The 20986-nt window shown below is 44.4% G+C and overlaps 1 protein-coding gene across 3 annotated transcripts in view; it reads right to left on the bottom strand.

The window, feature by feature from the left end:
- CUX2 (cut like homeobox 2) overlaps positions 1-20986 on the bottom strand; it is a 153112-nt gene that overhangs the window by 19494 nt on the left and 112632 nt on the right. For 2 of the 3 annotated variants that reach the window (XM_042441708.1, XM_042441710.1), the window contains exons 4-8: positions 14827-14905; positions 3431-3568; positions 2921-3044; positions 2107-2183; positions 1057-1123 (exon numbers count right to left, since the gene is read on the bottom strand). In XM_042441708.1, the coding sequence (XP_042297642.1) occupies positions 1057-1123; positions 2107-2183; positions 2921-3044; positions 3431-3568; positions 14827-14905 (485 nt within the window). Of the gene's footprint in view, positions 1-1056; positions 1124-2106; positions 2184-2920; positions 3084-3430; positions 3569-14826; positions 14906-20986 lie in introns of all 3 variants that reach the window. The other variant, XM_042441709.1, reaches the window with a different exon arrangement.

Genomic DNA, 20986 nt, shown 5'->3' with positions numbered 1-20986 from the left:
ATTGGTGCCTGTCAACAGTGATGGACTATATCCAAAATCTTACCTTCCCGGTGTCTTGGACTTCAGCTGCCAGCATCCCAGACTATTGGTCAAGATGGCTGAGGCTTCTGGGAGCTGAGGTCCAAAACCCTTGGAAGGCCTGATTTTGGGGATGGCTGGGCTAGATGAAGGCAAACTATCTGAAGCGTAATCCAGACAAGAGCAAGGCGCTCCTGGCTAGTCACATGGCTGAACGGGAAAAGGGACTCAGCTTCTACTGGATGGGCTTACCCTGTTTTTGAAAATGCAGCTTCACAGTTTGGATGTAATGCTGGATTTACCCTTGAACCTGGATGCTTTGGTTTCAGTGGTGGCTAGGAGTACATTGGCACAATTCAAACTAGTGCTCCAACTGAGCTTGTCCCTTGGGAACTCTGACTTGGCCCTTTCATTACCTTCCAGGCAGATTACTGTAACATGCTCTACATGGAACTCCTCTGAAGAGTGTTCAGAAACTTCAGTTCGTCCAAAACACTAAAGTCAGGTTGTTAACTGGGGCTGGCTACAGGGAGCACACAACTCCCTTGATGCAACAGCTCCACTGGCTGCCCATCTTTTTCAAGGCACAATTCAAAATGTTGGTTATGACAAGTCCTATATGGCTTGGGTGCAGGCTATTTGAAGGACTGTATCTTCCCATATGATCCTGCCCAAACTCTTTAGAGCTTCAGGGAAACACTTCTCTCAGCACCACGACCGTCATGCGCACATTTAGTAGAAACATAAAAGAGGCCTTCTTCATGGCTTTTTCTAGATTCTGGAACACCCTCCTGGGGAGGTTATTTATTTTATGTTTTATTTTTATTTTAAGGGTTTATATCCTGCCTTTCTCCCACTATGGGATTCAAGGTGGGTTAGGCTGGTTCTCTCCTTGTTGTCCTTTCGTCATCCACCACATGAGCCTGAAGCCCCTTTCATGTTTCCCCAAAATGTGCCTGAGAGAGCTTGAACATGGGAAATGTCAAATAAATACATCCATACATTTTGGGGATTAGAAAAAGTAAAGACGAGACGTACTTTGTAGCTTTCTCTTCATCGTATTTACAATGCAAGTCAACCAGCTCAGTCTGCGTTGTCTTCAGTGCTGAGCATAAGAGAGAAAACAACAACAGAGGCTAAGACAATGTACTTCCATTGCATGCTCACCATGGACTACACTAGAGAGATGTACTGTGAAGGCCTTTCCAAGAATATTGGTTTGCATGAGGAAATTATTTCACTGCAAACTGGATAGTAATATAAGGGCCCTTTCATACAATACCCTCATAGCACTATGATTCCACCTTAGCCGCCATGGTTCCATCCTATGAAATGGGATGTGTTTTTACATTTGTAAAAATGCAATTGTTCCCCTTATGTTTTTAATGGTGCGATGATAAAATGTTAAGCAAATTTTATGGTTAAGTTTTAGCTGATTATTTTTGTGAGCCACTTTGGGTCCCACTCCAGGAGAAAGGTAAAGGAGATCAATAAACAAATGCATTTAATTTGTAAGCTCCTTGGTGAGCATTTTGTTGCTGAAAAACTACATAGAAATGCATAAAATAAAAAACAGCCAGGAGAGGCAGTTCATCTAACTGTCCCTCCATACAAAGAAATCCCATACACCTGGAAATCTAGATATCCAATAGCTATCTATCTATATGAAGGAAAGAGTTGGTGGGGAGTTGGTATGGAAGAAACTTCTATCATGTGGGTCTGAAGTGTTATGGCCCAGTGCCCACTGAAAGCAATCCTGATCTCTCCAACATGCCTTGACAATGACACCCCTCTCCCCCAGTAAGAACAAGGGTATAAGTTTAATGAATTAAGCTAACAAGTCACTAAAACTAGCAGGATGAGAGAAAGTGCCAGGCATCAACAAGGGACAACAGGTAGAGTTTCCTGTTGTTGATGGTAGATTTGAAGAAGAAACCAGCTTTTACTTGAGAGCTAAATATGGGATGATGAACAAACAACGCTATCTCGAGCCTCACAAACATATGAATCCACAGAAAATTAATTTGAAACAAATGGCCAAAGGTACTCAGCTAAATAAATCAATCATCAAATTGAACGTGAAGCTACCAGAATGGAGCACTTTGATCTTCTCTTCTGCTTCCCCCAGCCGAGCAGCCAAAGTGATCTGTATTTCTTGCAAGCCCCTGAAAACAGAGATAGAATCCTCTTCTTAAACTTCTATCAGGCAACCAAATCCCAAAACAGAAGTGCCACTTCTCTAGTTTAGCCCAGCACAGCCATCTTCCAGATGTGAGAGACAGCAACTCCCATCGTCTCAGCCAACATGGCCGTTAATGTGGTGAAGGGAACTGTAGTCCAGGGACTCCACAAATCCACCTCTCAGGTCACAAAGGATCTACCACCTCCCTTGAACTCTAAATAGTGGACAACTTGTACAGGGAAGGGGGGAGCCTCTCATTTGGTAGAATTGTAGTTGGACAAAATGGTACTTGTGGCCCTTTGCAACTCTTAAGACCTTATAACCTTTTTTCACTATAAGCCAAGAAGGAAAGAAGAAGCACGCACTCTTCCCCCGGTGGGTTTCTTGTGTTGCTTCTATAAAACATAAGATCCCACCCCTTCCCTCTTTAAGTCTCAAGTACCATTCCCAGATGTAAAGCGATCAAGTGGCAGCTACTCTTGACAGGTAGCTAGTAAACCAAGGCAAAATGGGTAGATTCCTCAACAGGTGTGGAGAAGTCTGCTGGGAGGCGATGGAACTAACACTCCTTTTTTCTCCATCTGATAATTCTGAAACATGCACTGAGCCCAAACAGGCACATGCTAGATTCAGTGTAGAGAAACGTCTGAAAACTGCTTTCAAAGACGTGGGCCACCCCATTGCATGCCTGCCCTGCTCCTGCCCCAGCTACTCACGTACTTTTGCTTCTCAACTTCATTTCTCTGCAGCAAGGTTTCAGCTGTCAGAAGTGTTTTTCTGTTGGCAGTGAGCCTGGTCCGCTCTGAATCAGCAAGACCAGGTGGAGGTGTCCCCTCTCTTGGCTCTGGGAGGACATAAAATTTCATATCAGTGCACAGTAGGCCTATGTGAGGGTGAGAGGGAGAACAGAAACAAAGAAGGATGGCAAAAAGTCACTGGAAGCCTAGAGATCAGAGGTGGCTCCACACTTTGGGCACCCAGCACAGGACTACTAGCCTTCCGTCTGGTTTCTGAAAGTTCAAAAGATATTACCTGTGCCTCTATCAAGCATTTCTTCATGTGTATAAAGGCTAGAAACCTGTCTATTTCCCCCCACATGAAAGCTGAGGTTCCTAGAAAGCTGAATTTGACACTTTCCTCCTATATTCCCATCACACATATAGGAGATCCAGGCACTCACCCCACCCTGCTGCCCGAGACAAATCATCGCACCAGGGCGGTGTCTGATACCTTTTGCACACAGGAGCTCAGAGTTGTTCTGCCATGGCCTGTTAAGCTCCTTCAAAGGTGGGTTCTCGGGTCCAAGGCAGTGCAGCTGCCGATGCCGGTCTTCGAGGCTCTGTGTTGTCTCCAGGGCAGGTACAGGAGCTAGATGAGGAAGAGGTAGAGGCAGAAGGGTCAGCACCCCACTTCTCACAAAATCAACCCTGTATTGGTAGCTAGGTGTCACTTGGCAATGACAAATTTCTCTCCCTCCTCCCCCTTTGTCATTTTTATTGCAAGGAGGTTTCCAGGTGGCTGGCAAGCAATACAGCAGCTATTTCAAAGAACCTCATCCACTGGCATATGTCAGCAGCAATGGGATAACGTCTACAGAGGGGATAAAAAGTGTCTGTGCTCTTGGCATGACTAAAAACAGTTTCACCTGGTTTTAATAAGGATCTGCCAAGAGTTTGTCCTGCTGACATTGAAGCATCTAAATGTTACAACAGCCTTAACACAAGATCATGATCTTTCTAACATCAGGGAATGCTTTCCAGTGAAGTCCTGCGCATAGCCTGGAATGTAGCTTAATGATGCAATTTCTATTCACGCAAGGCCTTAGCTGGGCCAGCTGGATCTTATTGTCACTTCATGCAGATCGAAGCCCAGCTCCAACCAAACAGCAAATGATGGAGGCTGCTGCCACACTGCACAAGAAATGCAGTGTGACACCACTTTAACTTTTGTGGCTCCATCCAAAGGAATCCTGGCATTTGTAGTTTGTTGTGGCACCAGAGCTCTCTCACAGAGAAGGCTAAAGATCACACAAAACTACAGATCCCAGGATTCCATAGGAAGGAGCCACAACAGTTAAAGCAGTGTCAAACTGCATTAATTCTACAGTGTAGATGCAGCCATAATCAACCCATTTTGGAACTGCACCACAGGTGGGATTTGCAGAAATGAATGGCCATCCAAAATGATAGATAGATAGATGCATCCCTACATGTAGAAAACAAGAAATATTGGAGGGTACAGAGGCAGGAACTGGTAAAACCACCTAAGAAAACCCAGTGAAATTCATGGGGTCACCATAAGTCAACAGGTGACATGAAGGTGCGCGCACGCACACACGCACACAAGGCTTTACCATAGTCCAATTTTGTTGCCCCATTCTGCATAATGGTAGAGCCTGCCCAACTAAATGGCTGGAGGATTCTGGGAGGTTTTTTTTCTTTTTTCTTTTTAAAAAGAATACATACAAGTGCACATAACAAACCAGAACCAATTTACTTAGACTTGATAACATGGCAATTAAAGACAAGCATAAAATTAATAATAGAGCTAGCATGGTATAGTGGTTTGAGCATTGGACTATGACTCTGGAGACCAGGGTTCAAATTGGTGCTCAGCCATGGAAACCCACTGGTGGCCTTGGGCTAGTAACACTTTCTCAGCCTCAGAGGAAGGCAAATCCAAATCCACACTGAACAAATCTTGTCAAGAAAACCCCGTGATCAGTTCCCATAGGCTCACAGTAAGAAGGCTTACTGCTTTTTATTATGTTACTAGTATTTCGAAACGGCCCTTGGGCTACTCAATAAATTGTATTATTATTATTATTGAAGAAGGCTCACAACAACAACAACAACAACAACAACAACGTGAATAGACAAAAATGCTTTTGCACTTCTCAGACTCTAGATCAGTGATGGAGACCAAGTGCCCAAACTGCAACCCAAAACCCACTTATTTATCATGAAGTGCCAAGTCCCTCTGACTTTCCAGTAACAAACTTTGACAAACTCTGTGCTGGGCTAACAGCACATGTGCCCACAGAGAGGGCTCTGAGTGCCTCCTTTGGCATGCGTACCATAGGTTCGCCACCACTGTTCTAGATGGGATTTATTTGTGGTCTACCAACAGAGATGTATTGAAACTGCAGGATGGGGAGATAAGACGAATACACAAATCAGAATACAGGCTGTCTAATTCTCCCAAATACACCCAATGACTTGTCTGGCTTTGGAGGTATTATCCAGCAGGCACTATCCACTCCTTTTCAAACATATCTCTGCAGCCATAGAGTTTGGAAAACTTTGTCAACTTCTGCGATAAGAGATAGAAAACAGAGAAGTGTGGAATCACTGGCAGCATGCTTTTGAACCCAGAGCTGCATCTGGACTTCTGCCTGGCTTCTGCAGGGATTGCAGTTCAATACCAGGCTGGAATACACACTAAACACTTTACAATCCCAAAGGACATGTATGATGGGGAGTTCTGCTCTTAAGGAACAATGCGTGTCAGAGGGCTGTGAGGTCCAACATGCCCGAAGGATCAGTCAATGAGGAACGGCGGCCCTAGGAGCTCAGATCTGGCTGGCTCTTCACGGCTGCTGTCACCCAGTAATATTTCCAGGGGCGGAAACGAAAGAGCCGTGCAAAGTAAGCCTTTTCCATCCCTGGCTTAGATGATATTCCACCCAGGGCCCGGCGCTGCTGCAAGCCTGCCTCAGTTACCATCCAACGGCACGTTCTGCCGATAATGCCTGTTTACTCAGGCCGTGGCGGACGTCGACAAGTGCGCTTTCTGCCGAGGTAAGCAGGTGCATTCCAAGCAGGCTTTCTCCCCTCCATGCGCAGCTCGCCATCATTAGCCCGCCTCGGCTCAGTGGGGGGCACCATTATGCCTCCCAGGGCCAATGTAATTATACATTGACATAATTAACCCAGCAAGCCCATTAGGAAGGCCAGCTAAAAAAATGCATCCATAATTATTTGTTGTGCGCATGCTAATGAGTCCATCTGCACTGCAATTGTATAACACGGACAAATTAATTTACAAGTCTGGCTCTTTTTTAATAAGTTCAAGAAACTGGCTCCGATTGCAACTAGGATGCTATTTTTCTCCTCTGCCACACTGACCCATCCCCATGTTTATTGTTTATTTTTTTGGAGGGATGGCCCAAAATGAGAATAAAATTGCCTAGGGTCAAAAACCTGGCAAAGATGAGAGCAACTGGATGAAGCAAGGTTAAAACTTAAAATGTTCAACCAAATGTAGACCAATTTAGGCCACATGACAGTTGGGTTGATTCAACCAAGAAAGCCATTGCTGCCCCGAGTTTGCAAGACCTGAGCAGGGCAGTTGATGCTCTGGGCTTTTGAGTTCTGCCATCCATAGGGTTGCCATAAATTGAAGGCAACTCGAAAGCAGTTATACAGTAATAAGTTATCCTGTCCTTGCTCAATGGGTAAATGGCACATTGGACTTGAATGTAACCACCTCAGACAGAACCAGTGACTGGAACATGCACCCTTGTTTGATGTTTGGAAAACTTCAGTGAGATAACAAAACACATGCACACACAGAATGTGGTTCTATTAAGGCAAGCTGATAAGTAAACATCACAGGCCAAACATTTTATTTGTACCCTTCCACCCCGTTCATGATCTGCAAAAGGCCTCGTCCTCATGCTGCCACCCTTATCAGGATGAGCCAGGGAACTCACTTGCCCTGGGCAACAATTCCACTGGCCATTCTGAAAAGGTCTTTGCTTCCAGCCACGGGGCTAAGCAACTGTCCTTATCAAAGGAGCACATTTCTCCTTTCTCTTCCCAAGTCATACTCCTTCAAATCAGCTTAAGTAACAGCAAGTTCAACAGGCAACATGGGCAGAACATATAAATCTCACTGGAAAACTGGTAGTATAAAGGCATACAGTACTAGCTTGCAGGGACAAACTGAAGTAGGCTCCTGTAATCTCACCAGGTGTCACTTGTCACACAACCAGGTGGCAAGCAAGACCTGCTGAAATTCCCTCTTTTGCACAACCAAGAAGGTACAGGAGCCCTATCCAGATTTCATTCTGGCAACCCTATCCAGCTATAGAGAGAGTGGCTGCATTAAAGGGCCAGGTTTTTGGACATTTTCCTCCTCTCCTAATCCCCCAATGTTTCTACCATTTAACTGCAAAAAAGAGTTCTGGTCAACCTGAAACCTTTACAGGTTTCTGGCATTCCAGTAAGTCAATAAGACTTGAAGGCGCATGCACACACACACACACCAGTGAACAGGTCCAGCCATGAACTCAGTGAGTTGCTCTAAGCAAGTGGCAGCCTCATTGTCCCTTTCCCCACAATCTGCAGTTGGAAGTTGACTGATCTACCGTAAAGGGCTGTGGATTAATGCAGAGGTTGCTGAGACCATGTACTGAGTGTGTGTGCTTTGAACAGTCTCAAGCACCCCTTAAACGCATCAGGAAAAAAATCCTGGCTTTTCTTTACTAATTAAATGGGATGCTGTGGACCCTTTTTTTCCTTCAAAGAACAAATCAAAACAGAACAAACAAACAAACCCAAAATTAAATAAATACAAAAGGTGAACCAGCCACAGAGACAGCTAAGTGGGCTTTCCCCTTGTTGCTGCGTGGCACACATTCACCGCTAAAAGAAACTCCAGGAAACCAGAAAGCAATAAATCCAAAGCCAATAAAAGGGCAGCTGCATCGTCTTTTACCGGGCTTATGATCCACCTGTAGGACTCCCAGCTGTGGAGGGTCATCAGTGGGAGACACCGAGCGTAGCTGGGTTTGGAGAAGCAGAGGAGGAGGGAAAGAAATGAAAAGACTGGATAGCTTTACAGCCGTTAATAACATTTGCAGCTATGCACGCTAAGATAATGCTATGGGTAATTACATCTCAGGCTTCAGGCTGGGAGCCGAGGAGATGGCGCTGGCCAAGGAGACTTCCTAGCTTCCGCAAGGGGGCTCAGGAGACACCGTGGGTATGTTTTTGCCTAGGGCTTGGTAGTTCCTTTTTTCCCTTTTTGGGGGGATGACTATAATTCTTTCAATGCCCCAAGGAATGAATGCATTGGCTGGATGAGTCTAAGAACTGTCATCTAAAAAACAACTCTGCCAAACTCCACAATGGTGTTTTAATCTAAACTTGAATGGATCCCAACAAAGCGTTGAACCCTATCCCCAAAACATATTGGGGAACTGTAAAGGTCAGACTAGGGGACCACCCAGAAATACAGAAGGAAGAAAAGGTTGAAAATACTCCTCTGTCCAATTCAATAGAACACGCAATACACAGGAGTTTGGGCTTTTTGCATCCCCCTGAAAAACTCTGTAAACTCTGCAGAAAAAGGTTTCATGGTTTTTACAGGCATATTCACAGAAATGCACATTACTGCATGTGTTGCTGTCCATCTGCTGTGCATGCATTTGGACAACTGCTCTTTTTCAGCAGAGGGAGGGCAAATAGATACGAACAGATGCACATTTCGGCAGGAAAGTAAACACAATTAACTATTGGTGTGAATGTGCAAAAATCCACAGCAATTCACATAATACTCTTGTGTGTAGACCAGCCCTAAAACCTAGAAAGGACTGACCACCCAGCATGAGAACTGACGCAGAGGAATCGCTCAAAGGCCATCTTGAGGCACAAGTCCGATGGCAATAAAAATCTTTCCATGTAAACCTGTAGTAGTGGGCCTTTGTGGTAATATATTCATTCTGCGAAGGCACAGTCCCTGGAGAGGTCTCTCTTTTCACAATGAACCGGCTCCTATCCCATAGGCCTTCCATGAGAAATACTCTTGCAGTTGGGCTGATGTCGCAGCAAACCAAAGCAGGTGCTTTCAAGTCCTACTGGAAAAGCCTTGCCACTGCTAATAACTCATTTACTTTCACTGCAGTAGATGAGATGCTCATGAGGGACCTGTTTGTTTTTTTAAATTGTGGGGAAAATAAGTCTTTGAAATCAAATAGTGGCGCTCTTGAAAAACACAACGGACTGGTCTGAAGTCCAGTCACTAGGGGGCGCTGTTGAACACAGTTTGCAACCGCCAGGTCCTGCATCCTTCAACCTTTTGGACCAACCAGGACTCAGGGGATGAGAGAGTTTCTGCTCCCTGTTCAGCTCAGTCTTTGGGGTCATAAACTATTGACTCTTCCATGGCTTTGAGCCTCTCTATATTGAGCTAGGCTAGTCTTTCAACCACTGACACTGCATCTGCCACCATACTCCAAGCCTTACAAGCCTGGCATAACTTGTCCAAGCTTGTGATCTGCTGGCATAGTTTACAAGAACCCAGGGTGACCTCCATGCCATGATGAAGTGGCAGAATAGGATTTTTTCCTTTCTCTATCACTTATCATTTTACAAACCCCACCCATGCCTACCTTTATTATTTGATTTCTAAATGTAGAGGGGATGCTGAAATCAGACAGATAAGCCCTGGCCTTTTAAAAGGTTTACATGGAAAGATTTTTGTTGGTATTTCATCATCCCAGTTGAAAGGCTTTGTCATGGCTCTGAAACAATGCCTGATCTCAGCAAACAGCTGTTTATAGCAAGACCAACCTGGGCCCTGTCACTGTCTTTCTGTCAAGAGACCTGTCACTTTGCGTAGCCATCCCACATTAACAGATTTCTAGATCCTGCTAGAGAAAACCCACTAAATCAACTGTTGAGCAGCAATCCAACACATGGGTAAATCCACTTTCTTCAACGGATCTACTCTGGTCAGGTACTTACAACGAGATTTAGTAGTGTTCAAAGAGATAGTTGTGTTTGTCTGTTTTAGCATAAAAAAACATAAAGGAACCCAGTGGTTCCAAGACTGAGAAGAAGACATTTCTAACATAGACTTTCATGGACTCAGAATTCAGAGACATAGATAGCCGTGTTAGCCTGGAATATCAGTATGCAAAGGGATCTTGTAGCACCTTTGAAACTAACTGAGCCACAGACTTAGTCCACTTCCTCAGATGAATAAAGTGAATTGCTATCTAGGAAGGACCTTAGGCAACATCTTTCCTCCTGCATTTATCCCACAATGACCATAGTTAGAACAGAACTTGTAACCTCATCACCAGACCCACAAGTTTCGCATTTCTATGGCTATTCAAACAGTCTGGTTATAAAGGTCCTTCCTGGGCACCAAGTCGCTCTATGCATCTGAGAAAGTAAACCAAGCGCAGTTAAATCAGTCTCAAACTGGCTGTTGATGTGTAGTCTCTAAAGCACACACCAGACAAGTGCAAAACATATTTGGCTGCCACGTTTTGCACTAGTTGCAGCTTTGGAACATTTTTCAAGGACAGCCCCCCATAGAGCATGCTACAGTAGTCCGATCAATAAATTGTCACACACCGTATGTGGTTAACTAACATACCATCAGAGATGGGTAATGCCTTAGGGCCACTGAACAGTTTCAGGTTCTGCAACATGGAACGTTCCTTCAGAAGCGCATGGCCCAGAAATGACTCAGTCTTGCATGCTACAGGTATGTATGTTTTAAAATGTTGCATTATCCTGCAGGGCTTTAACCCCAGAACAAACTCATCACATGTATAAGGAGTGTAATTGGACTCAAGCATGGCTTCCACTAAGCATTTCCTGGCTGACGTTTGTACACACAAAAACGGCCACTTATCACATACAAACGAGAGCCCAGAGTATAAATATTTAAAGGGGGTTAATACGGAGGATCTTTCTCTGTGGTTTGCCCCAATATCGACCACTTCAAAGGATAGGGCCCTTGAACATGGAGGCATCCTTTAGCAAGGATGCCCAATGGCTGGCATTTGAGCTTTCCTCCACAAATTTGTCTGATCTTGTACATCTAAATAAAGAAATGCACACAATCTAATGCTGGGTGGACAGACTTCACGCTTGCAAGATCTACTCCGTTTTTTCCCTCCTACTAGAACCAAGCGATCCTGCAAAATACTGGTTCAGACAGGAGAACTACACATTAAGAAAATAGATGTCTCTGTGCCCCATATAATGGTGTGTGTGGGGGGAGGGAGGTTTCATTGGTAATTCTACCATATTTTCCCAGAAAAATAATACAGTAAGGAGCAAAGGAAGTCCACAACACCCTCTCAATTGTAGTACTAGGAGCTTTCCATCTGAAGGCACCCTTACTTGACACTGCCTTTAGGCAATGGGAAATCAGGAATTGGGCATCTGCCAGTCTGATGAGAATCACCCAGAGATTTGCCAGAAGATCCTGCCCAAAATTCTGTACGCCCCAAACCGAAGGGAACATTCAGCAACCAAACAAGGCTATCAAAACCATGGCAATATTATTCACCAACCCAGCAAAAGTTGCTAAGTTTTCCTTGGGTGATGCCCATACATATTTTCAAGCATATCATGGTAATGAGGTCTACTAACCTGAGGTCCTCAAGAAGCCAAATCCCAGACCCAATACCAGCTTTGTAAAAACACTTTAGTTATGTTTCTAGCCCTGCCCTTAGCTAACAAGTTAGTGGCTTCTACTTTGCGTGTGTGCGCGAGAGAATGAGTGACAGAGAGACAGTGTGAGTGCATCTGTATTTTTTTTAATGGTGAGGGGGGGGGTCTGTTGTATGTAAAACACAATGAAGAAATCAGCTGCCACGGCCACGCAAGTCAAAATTGAGGCTGAAATCAAACCATTCTCAACAACAATGACATTAATGATGCTTTTAATACAATTTCGCTGCTTCCCTCGCAGCCACCGCCCTGCGCTCGGCCCAAAACACAGACGTAGGCCCCACTTGCTTCTCCATGCCACATCTGTGTGAACAATATCAGAAAGATTTACAAGTTTTCTTCCTGTAATTACAGACGCACAAGCCCAGGCTCACTTTATCAAAATACTTGCTGAGGCATCACACTTTCTCCCCGCTTTTCTCCGCTTGAGGTTTGCATTGAGAGAAGCCATTCAAAGAAGAAGAAGAGGAAGAAGAAGAAAGTAAGTCTGAAAAAGTGTTGAATCAGGAAGTCATTCTTTGCCTCCCATAAAGAATCTGCTTGCCAACAAATACACATATATTTATAGGTACAGTACCTTCCGTGTGGGGAACAGGGCCCATTTAAAGAATGGAGAAACTGGGCAAGGACCGGTAGGGTGCTCCTGAAGCACAGGACTGTCTGGGTCTCACTCGGCAGGATAAAATTTAATGGTGGGGAGGGAGACATTCAGGCTTGCCCAAATTCCCTCAAGTAACCATTAAACTCCTTTTTGTTATTCCTAAATGTCTGGCAAATGAATTAACCTCCCTGCCGGAGCACTCTTTCTTGCTCTGTGAGCTCTCTGGCAGTTTAGGAGCTCTGCAGAGTCAGCACTGTAGGGCAGAATGGGTCCCAATACAAGAGGGGATCCAAGAGGTTTCCTAACCGGGATGGGCAGAGATGGAAACAGATCCAGAAGATCCGGTGCCAAGCCAGCAAAGCATCCCAGCTGTTCCAGTGGATCTTCTGGGGAAGTTCTAGCAGTTGTTCTGAACATGGGGAGGACGAGCGGAGATATGTCTCCATGCTGTTGCACTGCATCCAAATGGAAAGTCCTTAGAATCAGAGAATCCTAGAGTTGGAAGAGAACCCAAGGGCCATCCAGTCTAACTGCATTCTGCCATGCAGGAAGCCACAACCAAAACACCCCCAACAGATGGCCATCCGGCCCCTGTTTAAAAACCTCCAAATAAGACTCCACCACTCTCCAAGGCAGCGTATTATTCCAAATAACTTTTACCATCAATTCTTCCTAATGTGTAACTGGCATCCCTTTTTTTCTGTAGTTAAATACTTCTTGCACACATGTGTAAATAGTACAACCAGGAGTTACACAGGTGTAACAGAAAAAGCCAGCATAGTGTAGCATTTTGAGTGTTGGAGCAGGATTCAACCCCTTGATCCACCCTGGAAATCCACAGGGAAAGTCACACTCTCTCAGCTTCAGAGGAAGGCAAAGGCATGCATACAAAATTAACAACATCACTGGCAAATCCAGTGCTTTTAAAGTGGTGCATTTCTTTGAACCATTTAATTTAACCATACATGCACACTCTGAGTGTGAGTCAGTTTCTACAACAGCAGTGTATGCCCACTGTTGAAGGTCCCCAAGATGCTCCTTGTATTTCAGAAAGTGGTGTGAAAATAACCTGAAATCAACCTTCAAAGAAGAGTTTGTTTGCTGGTCAGATCTAAAGGCCTCTCTTGTTTCCTGCCATGCTGAAGGGTACAACAACAGCCATGCTGGATTGTGTACAACCCCCCCCCCAACCCTCCCAATGAATGAATTTACATGCACAAATGAGTGTGGTTCCAATATTCAGGATGCTTAAATTGCTCACATTAATTGATGAAAAATATTTGGATCAACATAACAACACCTATGGCAAAAAGCCGACATTACACTGCCCCCACCTACCCACCCACCCTGTTCAGTTCCCCCTATGGCTTCTGATGCGGAATCAAGCATCACTCACCTGTTTGCAAGGTTAAATCTGCAGCCATGAGGACTAGTAAGCTGTTTTCCCACAAGATTTTGAATTCGAAAAATCTGGGTTTGCAAGCAGCAGGGATGAGTTGCATAGCCACCGTCCTGCTTACATCGCTAAGATCCACGCACCAAACCCACACAAGTGCTACTCACCATGAGAAATACCTGGGAAGTGTGGCCATATGCACCGTAATGCTTCCAAGCCACCCCCGAACCCATCAGCTCTAAATTCCATTGTCTGTCCCTTTGCTGTGAAGGGAGTTCAGTCATCTTAGTTAACTCGCCGTCAAAGAGACAAGCGCGGATCACGGCAGCGTTATTACAAGGCGCGAGCAAATGTATTCCTTTTTTATTGTCAAGACAGATTTGGCTCAGGCACTGAAATCCAGCGATAGCAAAAGATGTTTCCACTTGTCTGTTGCGCTAGCACTTCAAACAGGAACACGGGGGACAGCAGCTCACCACGAGTTCTTCCTGCGGTGCAGGGAGCCGAGAGGCAAGGCCAACACAACAGAATTATAGCAGCCGAACCACAGATCCTTGGTGCTAAAATCAATTAATCAAAGCGTTGCACCATACCACATACACCACTTTTCGGCACGGGGAAAATCCAGATTCAGAGACCAGTTATGAGTGCTGTTATATTACGAATGGGGATGACACCTTTAATTAAAACAGGACACCCAATCCAGGGGCAACATTTTTAAAAACTTCAATTATTTTTAACATGAGCTTATACAGAAACAACAGGCATTATCTGAGAAGAGGCATTCCCCCATACACTCACACTCGGAATGCCTCTTCTAAACCAGCACTGCAGAGTCAGAGTTGGGAGCAATTTGGGGTGGATTCAGAGTTAGTAGAAATGTCCCAACTCTGGTCCTGTCTACACTGGCATGGGGTAGCCCAAAGTACCATGTCTCCAGAGCTGCCCTGACCCATCCCCATTGCAAAGGCCCTTCATTCTGGCATGTCCACAGCCACTGTGGGTCGCTTCCCTCTGAGATCAGAATGAGGCACCCAGCCTCGATCACAACTATATGCAAAGCCTGATGGGCAATCCCTACCAGACACTGAGAGCAACAATTTCATCCTTCTTAAGGCAATTCCATAAAAGCGGCTGAGGTCTTCCATACCTGGCACTTCAATTAATTGCTTGTAAACGTTCAGGAACGCGGCCTCAGCCTCCTTGCTTCTTTTACTGAGAGCAACCACCTGAGGGAAACAGAAAAACAAAGCAACAATAAAGAGCCGTCAAGGCAAAGATGCAAAGATGCTATCTTGAACAAAGCCCTGGCTAAGATGTCATAGGGCTTGTCTACAGGAGGGGGAAAAACACCCACCCCAAATCTGGCACGACTGCAACACACAATGCACAGCATTTCCCCCAAACCTGGCGTGATCAGGACACATGGTGCAGGGTCTTATCAGCAGCAAACTTTATCAGCAGCAAACTTGGAGTTTAATGCCTTCCACAGAATATTTAAAACTCACATTTTTCTCTGAAACGTCCAGGAAACTTTGGTGGTTCCTGGATCCCTCCTGGATTCAGGGTTTGAGCAGAGGCAAGACAGATGCCTGGCAGGCGCAGGTGCTGCCATTTACTATTGTCTGAGACAGTTCCCCACCCAAAACAATGGCTACAAAGGTTTTTCCCTCTGTGGCACCACTGCTAGTGGGGTGTTTTAGAATACAGCACCAAGTGTCTCACAAGCAGGAAAACCCTTGCTGTAAATGTTCCAGGCAGGGAACTGGACACTGGTAGATGGCAGCACCAGCCACGCAGTGATCTGACCTGGCTCTGGGAATGATGCAGAACAGATGTGGAGTCCCTTCAGACTTTCTCTCCAAGTGTAGACACCACCACAGAGGAAAGTTACACCAGATGTAAATGACATGAACTCACACGGGAGGGCAGGTGACAGGAACAGAAGCAGATAGGAGTGCCTTGGGAGGCGGGAATAAATACATCACCAAATAAGAAAATAAATGAAATGAAATTATATGGCTGGGTCTGGCATGAGGAGCATAGCAAAGCCCTCCCTCTGTCTCATAGGCCTGCTGGCCCTTTTATCTCACAGCATAAGTGCATTACAATAACTATGACTGTTTCCTGCAGTAAATTCTAAGGATTTTCATTTGTTGAGGAATTGGAAACTTGTTATAGAGATATTTGTAAGCTGTCTCGAGTCCCAGTTTTAGGGAAAAGGCTGATGCTGATGGGACAAAAGAACCTAACCTTTGTCTAATTGCCCTCTATAGCTGCTCAAACTGTCAGCAAACCGTGTGGTTGTGAATTCCGTAGCTAAATCACACTGTGTGCTTTTCTGCATCCTGAATCTCCCACTATGCCATTTCCTTGGATGTATATGCTGGGTTCTAGTATTAGGGAAAAAGGAGAAAAATATCCAGCCCAGGTGCTAAGAGGATTCTGGGAGCTGTAGTCCCACAGAGAAACTTTCCCAAGCTCTGCTCCTGTCTCTGAATATGGAGGCTGACTCTATCCATCATGACTAACCCATTAATTAAGTGCTGTTGAAGGAAGACTCTCTTTTGTCAAGTGTGTCTAACACTCAGGATTAAATTTTAATATGGTAAATTTTAAGATACAGCAAGAACTTTAAAAAAAGAGAGAGATACAATAGCAATAATTTAGTATCCAAGGTTTCACTTTCCCATCCCCAAATACCACCAGGATATGATGTACACTGTGAAAAAGTACAAACTTTGGGCTGCATGCCATTCTGTGCCCAGCACAGTGTTCAAACTCTGCCCATTGCCTTGGGCAAAATCTTCAACGCTCCTGTAATGTCACGGCATCATACATTTTTGATGCGCTTTGAGTAAATTAAAATTACAATTTAATGTTGGGGCTTAAATAAAAAATAAAATTGTAACCTTTTGTGCAAACGTTTGGGGTGGGGGTCCTCAGGCAACAGACGCCAACGCCTTGCTTGTTCTTTGCTAGCCAGAATGCCTGACATCTTTCAGGTGAGTGCTGGGCATGAAAAACAAACATATTGTCCCTACTTCATGCCACTTTATGGAATTCACTGCCAGAAGACGTGGGGATGGCCACCAACCAAGACTTAGAACAAGACTAGACAAATCTGTGGTGGACAGAGTTTCTGTCAAATGTGATTAATGAAACAGCCGCAAGAGCTACATCAGTACTTGAAAGAAACTAGCTACAAACAACAAGTTACTTATAATTAATTACCTTTTTTGCAACAACAAAGTAACATAAAATTTGCAGGAGTGTTCAAGTGTTTGCCCAAAAGTATGGAGAATTAAAACTGGGGACAGGGACATGGGTGGCATGTGAGTTTCCAGGTTGTGACCTAAACGGTGCTTGGACAGAGCAACAGTTTGGGAAAACCTTGGCCTTCAAGCCTACATATGGGTTTCCCTGAGGCATTTGGTTGACTCCTGAAATAAACCTAGATGGTGGATTAGATTTGAGAATTTCCTACACTTTTGATACTGTTTGGAAGGGAGACGCCGGGGTGGGGGGTGTCAATGAGAAGACAGCAACGGAACGAGAGTTCTCTCTCACCAGCATGCTCCAATCTTTCCTTTCCAAACTAGCTCCTAAAGATCATCTTGCAGGAGCATTTGCAAAACGGTTCCCCCCCCCCCGCTAAAAGCAGAATGATATCAGTGCAATGGCAATGTTAGCGCTGTCCATTTATGAATGATTCCCTCAGATTAAAATCCGCAGCATCCGTAGGACCCTGGGAAATTTCACAAGCTCCAGTTGACTCAGTCTACAATTAAAACTTTGTGCCAAACTTTGGTCCAACTGGGTGTCAGCCATGATGGATTTGCCGCCAAGCTCCCACCGCACAGTTTTTCCTTTCTGCTGAAATCAGAGAAACGTCACCTGTCATCCTCCAGTTCTCACATGAGCAAGATGTGGAAAAAAGATGAGGCTCTGCAGCAAACCATGGAGCACAGCAAGACACAGGGAAAAGACAAATTTCTACTTTCTACAAATGAACTCGGGTGTTGATACACAAAGCGAGCCGTCTAATTGATCATAGTTATGAATATTAAAATGAGACTCGGGAGGAGCAAGGCCGAAGAGGTAAAGAAAAAGAAGGGAAGTTAAGTTGGGGGAGTGCTGGTCCTTGCAGCTCTGAGGGCCGGAGTAACCATCTAGGCATATATTTCAATGTTTCCCTACCTCCACAGCACCCCCCCCCCTTCCAAAATACTATGGAAATCCTCATCATGGCACCATTTCCCTTTGCTGCTCTCCTGGCCACAGGCTTTGGCTGCAGCCAGTTAAAAGAGCACATCTGCACAATGTACCTCAATGTACTGCAGTCAGGCTCAGTCAACTCTAATGCACTTTGACAAGATCGGAAGAGATCATTTGGCAAAATGCCACAAAAGCTGGAGGCCCTTTATTTTATGAGTCTTTCAAATGTCCCAATGTGCTCACCTAGGAGTGGACTGATCTCAGGCTTGTGGGATCTATCCTGGTTTTTACTAGGACCCTGAGAGTCACTAACTGTGAAAGAATGGCTCAGGGTGAGGAGGCAGACATATAATAAGAACAGAATGGCTCCAAGCATGGGAACTGGCAATAAGTACCCAAACCAAGCTTATTCTTCTTCCAATTGTTCATCTATCCTATTGTTTGAACTGGGCAGGAGCTCAAGAAACCGAATCTAAGAGGCGGAAACACTTGCCAACCATTTTGGGAGAAAGACGGGATATAATTCCAATGAATAAATAAATAAATCTGCAAATCACCAAAACCTTCTGGTAGATTTAATCAACTTTCTCCCTCCTCCAATACACACCAAAAGCATGTCTTCTTGTCATTCTTTGCCCTAAAAGTACACTCTAGAGGAATACCCGCGGTTCAAAAGGCCTTCAGACTCAACACATTTCTTGGTGCACTCACAAAATCAGCCACAGAGTTTAAAATCTACTTGGGAAAAAACAACCGCCTTGTTCTAGTGCAACCAGCTATCATGTTGAAAGAATGATCCCATGACACGATCCAGGGCTCTGCATGTGTACATGTGCATGGGGGTGTTTCTCTGTTCAAATGAAGGAAAGGAGCTATGTTGGCTGTGGATGATGGGTGCTGTAATACAATACTGCTGGAGGCATCAGGTTGAGGAAAGAGATATGAAAGCCGGTGGGGGCAAAAATTAGGATGGACTCCCCACTTTCCCTCAAAGCTATTTCCACCCTGGAAAAGCTAAAATAAAGGCGCACAACAACAAAATGCAATTTGTAATTCCAGTATTTTATAAATAAATCATACTTTTAATATACCAAGTGTGACACTTATAACAAAGTGACTTTCAATCTGTGAAGTGCTCTAATATTGCATTTTTTTCAATTTTTCTGAAAATTTCTGATTTGTTAAAACCAAATTGGAAAAATATCTCCTCCCCGCGCATGGTGTCAAAGTTTACAGACATTTTACACCTCTAGTTGAGGAAGGGCTGCTTTAATGGGATGCTGAAAGGAGCACCTTTAAACAAAGGCACACCTGGTTTGCTGCAAGACACAGGTATATTTTGAAGTCTTCTACAACTTAAAAGGAAGAAGGGAGTGGCGCATCATTCTTAGCTTAGACTTTTCTGTCTACAAGAGAAAGGTTTTCCTCTCGGTCCTATGTAGTATTAGAGAAATCTTGTAATTTAAAAATGCCCATTTGAAAAGATCAAATGATCCTGCACCTGCTTGAAAGCAAACAGTCATTCTCACCAGGACCAACTGGACAATTTGTAAATGTAGTCATCTTCAGTGCAGTAAGAGCTAAGCCAACCTAGTGAATCTTAAGAAGAAGTGGAGGCAAACAGAAGGTGAATTTCCTTTCCTTTTGCTGCTCAAAAAAGCTTGTGAGCCTTCCACACAAGACTGAATTTAAATTGCATGTCATTCAGAACCGGAGGTGTACTAGTCATTTGTAATTCACCAGCCACCTGAGCAAAGCGCCTTCTCTCCTTCGCTGCTCCAGGGCATCGGAGCACAAAGATCAGTCCTCTTTCCCCTTCCTACTCCATCCTTTACTCTATTGTCAATGTTGCATAAGCCCGTCTTTTTTTTTTTTTTTAAGCATCCTAGTACACAGATCTACTTTTTCAACTACTCTGGTGTATCGGAAAGGAATAGAAATCATGCAAAGCATTTCAGCGCCAGTTTCTACACAAACCAAAAGTTATCCTTCAGGTGTTTTATAAAAAACACCAATCCCAATTCAACTATGCTTATACAATAAAACAGTTGGGACTGCAAAGATACAACCCTCCTACAATTATATGCCCTGCAACTGTCCCAGTGTGGCATGGAGAGTCCAGATTCATCATCTGTCGTTCCATTTTTTAAAAGCTTTCAAACTATCCCAGTTTCTTTCTCCTCTGTCCACTTTCCCTCTTCGTCATCGGCTTACTTCAATTGCTGGAAAGTGAGTCAAGAGGGCAAAAATAGTTTGCACTCCATTTAAGGGAAGCAATATCCCCACTACATTCTGTGCTGGCCAGATCTCATCTGTATACAGTTCTGGGCACCTCATTTTAAGAAGGATATAGACAAGTTGGAGCAGATTTAGAAAAAGGCAACAAGGATGATAAGTATGGAGAACAAAACGTATGAGGAAAGGCTGAAGAAGGTGGGCACGTTCAGCTTGGTGAAGAGAAGAGGTGACATGAGTGCACACTTTAAAGATCTAAAGGCCTGTCAGAGAGAGGAGGGTACAAATATATTCTCTTCTGCCCCAAAGGGTAGGACCAGGTCTAATAGTTTCAAGTCACAGGAGGACAGATTTCAGCTGAACATTAAAAAGAACCTCTTGATGGTAAGAGTGGTTCGACAAAAATTGCCTAGAGCAGTGGTACTTAAACTTTTTACCCTTGGGACCCCCTTTACGTCTACATGTGGATGTCGTCCTCCCCCCTGTTCAATGTAGTATAGGAATAATAATATTTTGTTTATTTAGTGTGTGTCTCGTTTAACATTTTATAAAGAAAACATTGCTCAAATTAGAACAGTTCTATTTAAGCAAATTCAATATTTAACTCAATGCCTGTGTACATTTTGCTCATAAAAAGGTTTGGGAAAAGGAGCTGGAGGGATCAGGGCCTCCAAGTCAGACGTCTCAATTGAGCTACTCTTGTGCCCCCCATTTGAGAACCACAGGATTAGAGAGGCGATGGGAGCTCCTTCTCTGGACAGCTTCAGACTCTGTACAGTAGCCATTTGCTACAGATGCTCTAGCTGGAGAATCCTGCACTGGACTCTATGGGTCTGATTCTATTCTAACTCAGGGAG

Source organism: Sceloporus undulatus, chromosome 10, assembly GCF_019175285.1.
Source record: "Sceloporus undulatus isolate JIND9_A2432 ecotype Alabama chromosome 10, SceUnd_v1.1, whole genome shotgun sequence".
In the NCBI taxonomy this organism is placed as follows: Eukaryota; Metazoa; Chordata; class Lepidosauria; order Squamata; family Phrynosomatidae; genus Sceloporus; species Sceloporus undulatus.
The sequence above is the reverse complement of the archived record's forward strand: the minus strand, read 5'-3'. Positions and strand labels throughout refer to the sequence as shown.